Raw genomic sequence first — 7,885 nt, forward strand, 5'->3', positions numbered from 1 at the left:
CCCGTGTAGCTCAGTCGGTAAAAGAATCTGCCTGCAGCGCAGGAGACCTGGGTTCGATCCCTGGGTTGGGAAGATTCCCCCAGAGAAGGAAATGGCAACCCACTCCAGTATTCTTGCCTGGAAAATCTCATGGCCAGAGGAGCCTGGTGGGCTGCAGTCGATGGGGTCGCAAAGAGTCGTGCACGACTGAGCGACTAACAATCACTTCCACAAGGAAGTTAGGTCTGAACTCGGGAGGAGAATGAGTTCCATAGGGGCACTGATGGATTTGCAGGGCAAAGGATGAGGCCCGCGGTCCGCACTGGGCTAAGATTTCCTGTGGGGATTCTGCCTCGGATTTAGTCTCTTCGCGCTTTAATTTTGCAGTCGCCTCCACTTTCACCGCCTGCGGCCTAGGAAAGGCGGCCCGGCGCTCTCCTTAGGCTCCCGCCCTCGCCGGGCGCTGCCTCCTCCTCCCTCCGCGGCCGCCCCGCCCCCTGCCGGGTCACGGTAGCGGCTCCAGCTCGCAGATAGGAGGCATGGAGGGCAGCGTCGGCAAGGTGGGCGGCCTGGGGCGCACCTTATGCGTGCTGACTGGGGCTTCCCGGGGCTTCGGACGGACGCTGGCCCAGCTCCTGGCCCCGCTGCTGTCGCCCGGCTCCGTGCTGGTCCTAAGCGCCCGCAATGACGAGGCCCTGCGGCAGCTGGAGGCCGAGCTGGGCGCCGAGCGGCCAGGTCTGCGCATCGTGCGGGTGCCCGCCGACCTGGGCGCCGAGACCGGCTTGCAGCAACTGCTCGGTGCTGTGTGCGACCTCCCCAGGCCCGAAGGCCTGCAGCGAGTGCTGCTCATCAACAATGCAGGTAAGACGCCCGTTGGCCGTGAGCGCTTCGAATACTGCTTGGCGTCCCGTTCTGTTTTCCCTTTCATCCCCCTCGCTTCTTGGAACTTTAAAGGTGACTCCTAGGAGTCAGCAAAGACGCCTGGAAGTCCTAGTTTAAGCGAGGTGTGGAGGAAGATCTAGTGTTGTCTGGGCGGCTCATTGTCCCCCTTTCTCGCCCCCTCGCTCCCCTTCCTGTTTCAGCGCCATTTGTTCCAGAATGCCTGTGGTACTTTTCTGATCCTCTTGTTCGGCGCCCTCTGGCGGAGACCTGAATTAGGGCATGGAGTCCGCCCGCAGTTGTAAATTTCCCCCACTTATCCAGATGGCCCTGAACCCAGCCCCAGAGCAGAGCATGCCCCTTCTCAGTTTGAAGCTTCGGGTAAGGGGATTCCCCAGATATGTCAGTCTGCAGGGCTGGGAAGAGGGAGGCATCTTCAGAAGCCCTAGAGAGACTCCTTCTTTAGGTGTGGTTGGGAAGCGGGTGTCTCAATGAATTTGAAAAGGGCTGGGAGAAGCGAAAAACCCGCCTTGCACTGGGTAATTCGTAAGATCTGGTTTTTCAGGCACTCTTGGAGATGTATCCAAACGTTGGTTGGACCTGGCTGACCCAACTGAAGTGAACAACTACTGGACTCTGAACTTGACTTCCACACTCTGCCTGACTTCCAGTATCCTGAAGGCCTTCCCGGACAGTCCTGGCCTCAGCAGGACTGTGGTTAACATCTCGTCCATCTGTGCCCTGCAGCCCTTCAAGGGCTGGGCACTGTACTGCGCTGGCAAGGCTGCGCGTAACATGATGTTCCAGGTCCTGGCGGCAGAAGAGCCTAGTGTGAGGGTGCTGAGCTATGCCCCAGGTAGGTGAGGCTTTACTGCCATCCATGTTCTCAGAACTGGCTGCTTACCCTTCAGGAACTGGGCTAGGAGCCTTCTCTGTCTCCTGCAGGAAAGGCCCCAGAGAGGATGTTGTCCTTGAATCATGACCCATCACTCCTTAAGGGAAATACAGGTTCCCAGGAAGTTAGGGCTGGTGGCGGCAGGAAGCTGTAATTAGTGGATATGGACTGAGAGTGGGGAGCTGCCTGGACTTGAGGGTGGGGACAGGAAGTCTGTGATATTAGAGTGTGAGAGATGGTTAGGATTTTAGGATTTGAATTCCAGGCCTGTGCCTCATTTCTTCACGTGAAATGGAAAAGATGTTACCTGTTTCACAGGGCCATTTGTAGGACTGAATGAGGTCAAACTTGTGGAAGTGATCCCAGACTGTGAAGGACTATCTAATTGTTGAGTTCAGTCGCTCAGTCGTGTCTGACTCTTTGCCACCCCATGAGTCGCAGCATGCCAGGCCTCCCTGTCCATCACCAACTCCCGGAATTCACCCAAACTCATGTCCTTCAGGTCGCTGATGCCATCCAGCCATCTCATTCACGTTTGTTAAATAGGACTTATCATACTGTATTATCTTAATGTGTATACATCTCTCTCTGCATAGGAAAGCCTTGAAGGCAGGGATTATGCACTATTCATCTTTCTGTCCCCAGCTTCTTGCAAAGCACTCCACTAAGCCAGTCTGCAGTGAATGTTAGCTGAATGCAGAGCAAACAGACATTATTGAACTGTGCTGGAACACTGGGGGATGCTGTGATAAATAAGATAGAGCCCCATTCTCATGAAATTTAAAGGAGGGGGGTGCCTTGTGACAGTTGGCCTGTCCTCCCTGCCTTCCTCCCAAATATATACAGTTATTCTTGCAGCTGACATTCAACGTAGCACCCACCCTGAGCTCAGCCTCAGACTCAGTCAACAGAGAGCAAATGGAAACCATAGTCAGGAGCAGAACAAACTCCAGAATACCACATGACTGGTTTATGTCTCAGGGAGCTTGCCGTGGACATTGTGAGAAAGTTGAACTTTTTTGTGGGGCTCTGAGGAATGAAGGCTGAGACCAGTTGGGTTTTTGTTTAAGTCTCCGTCTCTGGAAGAATGTCCTAACAGGTGTCCAAAGATGGAATGGGCTGTTTGGAAAGGGAGCAAATCCCTTCTTACTGGGGATGCACCGATATTTGATTGAAAGATATTTGAGGATCAGGAGGGTGGTTCTTTGAAGTCCAAGATTCCTTGATTTTCTGCCCATGAGGTCCATTAACTCCAAATTCTGGGGTGCTGTGGTTCCCCAGGTGAGAAAGTACTTACAGGGATTTCTCTGGTAGTTCAGTGGCTAAGACTCCGTGCTCCCAATGCAGGGGGCCTGGGTTTGATCCTGGTTCAGGAACTAGGTACTACATACCACAACTGAGAATTCACATGTAGCAACTAAAGATCACACCTGTCACCACTAAAAGATCCTGCATGTCACCACTGAAAGATCCTGCATGTCACCACTAAAAGATCCTGCATGTCACTACTGAAAGATCCTGCATGTCACCACTGAAAGGTCCTGCATGTCACCACTGAAAGATCCTGCATGTCACCACTGAAAGATCCTGCATGTCACCACTAAAAGATCTAGCAGCTGCAATGGAGGTTGAAAATCCACATGCCACAACTAAGACCCAACACAGCCAAATAAATAAATAAATACTTTTAAAAAATAAGAACAGTGAACTTGTAAGAGTTCAAGAAGGAAGCACTTTCTGGTGGTGTGACCAGGGATGGCTTTTTTGGAGGCAGCTAAACTGGACATTGATCTTGAGGGCTGCTTCCATATCAGCAGGTGGAAGGCACTCTGGATAAGTGGATGTAAAGGTGGGAACACTCTCCAAACTCACTTTTTGAAGCTAAATTTATCCTCATACTAAAATCAGACAAGGACACTACAAGGAAGGAAAATTATAGGCCAAAATCCTTGATGAGCAGAGATGCAGAAATCCTCAGCAAAATTGTTAGTGAGCCAAATTCAAAAATACTTTAAGAAGATTGTATACCATGATCAAGTGGGATTTATCCGAGGGATGCAAGGATGGTTCAACATCTGCAAATAAATCAGTGTAATACACCACAATAACAAAAGATAAAACTTGTATGATCATCTTAGAGAAAACAATGTGAAAAATCAGTTACATTTCTATACACTAATAATGAAGTATCAGGAAAAGAAATTAACAGTCCCATTTACAACTGCATCAAAAAGAATAAAATACCGAGGAACAAATTTAATGAAGGAGATAAAAGACTTGGACACCAAAAACTATAAGACACTGCTGAAAGAATCTCAAGAAGATATAAAATGGAAAGATGCCATGTTTGTGGATTGGATGAATTAATATTGTTAAAATGTCAATACTATCCAACCCAATCTACAGATTTAATGCAATCTCTATCAAATTTCTGGTGGCATTTTTCACAGAAATAGAACAAGCAATTCTAAAATATATATAGAACCATAGAAAATTCTCAATAGCCAAAGCAGTCTTGAGAAAGAAGAACAAAGATCCCCAGCATCATGTTCCTTGATTTCAAACTATATTACAAAGCCACAGTAATCAAACTAGTGTGGTATTGGCATAAAAAATAGACACAGTTTACCAGTGAAACCATCTAGTCCTGATGTCTTGGAGAAGATGATTTGGAGTTGAAGTAATAGCTTCATAAGCTTAGATGTACAAATCTCAGAGATTTGAGAAGTTGTCAGCTATCATTTCTTTCTTTTCATTAATTTTAATTGAAGGATAATTACAGAATTTTGTTGTTTTCTGCCAGATGTCAACATGAATCAGCCATAGATATACATATCCCCTCCCTCTTGAACCCTTCTCCCATTTCCCTCCCCATCCCACCCCTCTAGGTTGATACAGAGCCCCTGTTTGAGTTCCCTGAGCCATAGAGCAAATTCCCATCAGTTATATGTTTTACATATGGTAATGTAAGTTTCCATGTTACTCTCTCCATACATCTCACCCTCTCCTCCCCTCTCCCCATGTCCATAAATCTATTCTCTGTGTCTGTTTCTCCATTGCTGCCCTGCAAATAAATTCTTCAGTACCGTTTTTCTAGATTCCGTACATATGCATTATTATACGATATTTGTTTTTCTCTTTCTGACTTACTTCACTCTGTATGATAGGCTCTAGGTTCATCCACCTCATTAGAACTGACTCAAATGCATCCCTTTTTATGGCTGAGTAATATTCCATTGTGTATCTGTACCACAACTTCTTTATCCGTTCATCTGTTGATGGACACCTAGGTTGCTTCGATGTTCTAGCTATTGTAAATAGTGCTGCAATGAACAATGGGATGCATGTGTCTTTTTCAATTTTGGTTTCCTCAGGGTAGGAAACCAAGCTAGGAGTGGGATTTCTGGGTCATATGGTGGTTTTATTCCTAGTTTTTTAAGGAATCTCCACACCGTCTTCCATAGTGGCTGTATCAATTGACATTCCCACCAACAGTGCAGAGCGTTCCCTTTTCTCCACAGCCTCTCCAGCATTTATTGTTTGTAGACTTTTTGGGAATGACAGGGAGCCACCTAGGGCCGTGGGAGTTGATCTGGTGCTGGAGTGGGCTGGCTCGGGAGCCCTTGAGAAGTTGGTTGCTCACTTCACTCTCCTCCGACAGGGAGGAGAATGTCTCTCTCTGCTCTGGGACTTTGAGGAGGAGTGATGGGGTAGTGTGAATCTGTGGATTTGGTAGTCTAAGGGGACCGTGTTCAGTGAACTTTGGATGAGCCTGGAGCTCGATAGTGACAGTGTGGAGCCTTTGGTGATGCTGACCACATGTCAGCTAAGATGAGGTGTTGCCTCTGGCCAGACCTGACTCCACCCAACTCCACACATACATCAGGGGCCCCTGCCTTAGCCATGTCCCCTCATCTTCTGCTCTTCATCCCCTAGGTCCCCTGGACACTGACATGCAGCAGTTAGCCCGGGAGACCTCTGTGGACCCAGACTTGCGAAAAAGCCTGCAGGAGCTGAAGAGAAAGGGGGAGCTTGTGGATTGCAAGATATCAGCCCAGAAACTTCTGAGCTTGCTGCAGAATGACAAGTTCAAGTCTGGAGCCCATATTGACTTCTACGATGAATAAGACCATGCCCTTGGTTTTAGAGGCTTTCTTCCCCCTCTTACAGGCACACCCAGGAGCCCTGTGCCTCCCTACATGCTGCCACAGTGGCGCTGCCAACCCTGCCTTACACAGATAAGCACTCATGCTTACTGCCCTGCCCGCAGATCCAACCACCTGTGAGGGCCCTGGGTGGCTGGAGTCCCCAGTTTTCAGTTATCTGTATTAGGAGTGGACTTGGGAGAGACGAGTTATGGCTGTTGGTGTTCTTTCTCCCTAGAAATAGAATTTTAGGGATGGGAAAACTAGGACAGGAAGCTAAAAACACTGAGAAAAGGAGGCTGGGTCTCTGGCCCATGACCGGTCCATGGGGAAGGAGGGATGAGCTAGTGTCAAACAGGAGGACCCATGTAAACTGACAGATGGCCTGGAGGGATAGGAGGACAGCAAAGTCCCAGCCCACAGGGATGCTCTTTGCCAGGGTAGCAAGACCTTCACTTGAACTCTGCGTCCTCATTCTGATGCTTCCTCCCTCCAGCATCTGCCATCTATCCACCAGATGGGGGAAAGGAGCCTGAGAGTTTCTGTACATGTTAAAGGCAGATACAAATAAAATGTGGATTGTCCTTTATTAATACCTGCTTTCTCTTCTGATACAGGTCCTATGACTAATTTCCTGGTTTCCTCAACTCAAGGGGTGTTCCTGAGGCAGTTAATCCAAACTTGGGGTGTTGCCCTCATGTCCTGGGGTGTCTTGGGGCTGTCTGCCTCTTCTCACAGAGCCCCACTCAGTAGCAAACCCAGGTTCAAACAAAGTTGTCCTAGGTGGCCTGCCCAGATACCTGTGCCTCCATTATGCCTTTGCCTATTCTTACCCCAGTCTTATGCCCTTTCCTCGCCCTTGACCTATTCAAAGAGTAGCCAGCCTTTCGGGCCTGGCTTGGAGCTTCCCCGCCCTTGGGGAAGGGTGGTTTCCCTGGCTCTCAGACTCCCAACTCTGCCCTTTACCCACATGGGAATGCTCTGGATGGATCCCAGATCTTCAGGGGACCTGTTGTGGGTCCTCCTGATAACATTTATCTGCCCCACGGACCTGATCCTCAGAGGGTTGGACATAGGACCAACATGCCTTTGTGGGAGGTAGACAAGATTCTAAGAGGGAAAAACCCTGAGAAACCAAGGGTGCGCTCCTTCTGCAGATCAGTAGGTGTGGGCTAGGCTGAGAGCTCTGTAGTGGTGGTGGTCTACAGCCAGCCAGTCCTTTGTTCCTGTTCCTTATTTGGTCAGAGAGACCATGGTTCCTGCCAGCCATCTCGGGCCTCAGCCCTGCCTCTGATTGCTGGACAGCTCTCTTATGTTCCTCCTTGTGCACAGCAGAGGGCGCACTGAAGCCATGCCTCCTGGGGAACCAGAGGCAGCACGGGTCCCTGTGGAGGCAGGCCCTGAGCTAGAGCTGGCAGCCCTGCTGGGTTCCCTAAGAGGGAGGGAGTAACTCATGCGCTTTCTTCACCCAGCAGAGCCTTTGCCCTCAGTGGAGTCAAAGGCCCTGTGCTCACCCCTGCTCTGCCACCCGGGGCAGGCTACTCCTCTTATTTCAGTTTCCCTATCTGAAAAAAGCGGATTATAATGGTGCCTCCCTCAAAGGGGCATCATGAGTATTAAATGACCTGATGTTTGTAACTGTTCAGCACAGTGCTGGCACTGCACTAAGTGCCCGCAGAAGCTGATATTATTTATTGCCTTTTAATATCAAGATGGGGTGTCCCTGATGGGTCCCCAATGAAGAAGCCACCTGGGTTCTACCCCTGGATCAGAAAGATACCCTGGAGAAGGAAATGGCAACCCATTCCAGTATTCTTGCTTGGAGAATTCTATGGACAGAGGAGCCTGGCCAGGCTACAGTCCATGGGGTCACAAAGAGTCGGACACAAATTGAGCAACTAGCAGTAACAGAATCAAGATCCAGAGCACCCCGTATACTCATCTCCGTGTGGCTCAGACGCCCATTCCCTTGCTGACCTATGGCGAG

At 49.4% G+C, this 7,885-nt stretch overlaps 1 protein-coding gene across 1 annotated transcript; it reads left to right on the plus strand.

Annotated features, from left to right (window-relative positions):
- Window positions 1-503: 503 nt before the first annotated feature.
- On the plus strand, window positions 504-6,446 carry SPR (sepiapterin reductase). Its single transcript, XM_068978481.1, has 3 exons — window positions 504-840; window positions 1,424-1,714; window positions 5,690-6,446. The coding sequence occupies exons 1-3, from the start codon at window positions 519-521 to the stop codon at window positions 5,878-5,880; spliced, it is 804 nt and encodes a 267-aa protein (XP_068834582.1). The 5' UTR covers window positions 504-518; the 3' UTR covers window positions 5,881-6,446.
- The last annotated feature ends 1,439 nt before the right edge of the window (window positions 6,447-7,885 follow it).

Source organism: Capricornis sumatraensis, chromosome 1 (assembly GCF_032405125.1).
Source record: "Capricornis sumatraensis isolate serow.1 chromosome 1, serow.2, whole genome shotgun sequence".
NCBI lineage: Eukaryota > Metazoa > Chordata > Mammalia > Artiodactyla > Bovidae > Capricornis > Capricornis sumatraensis.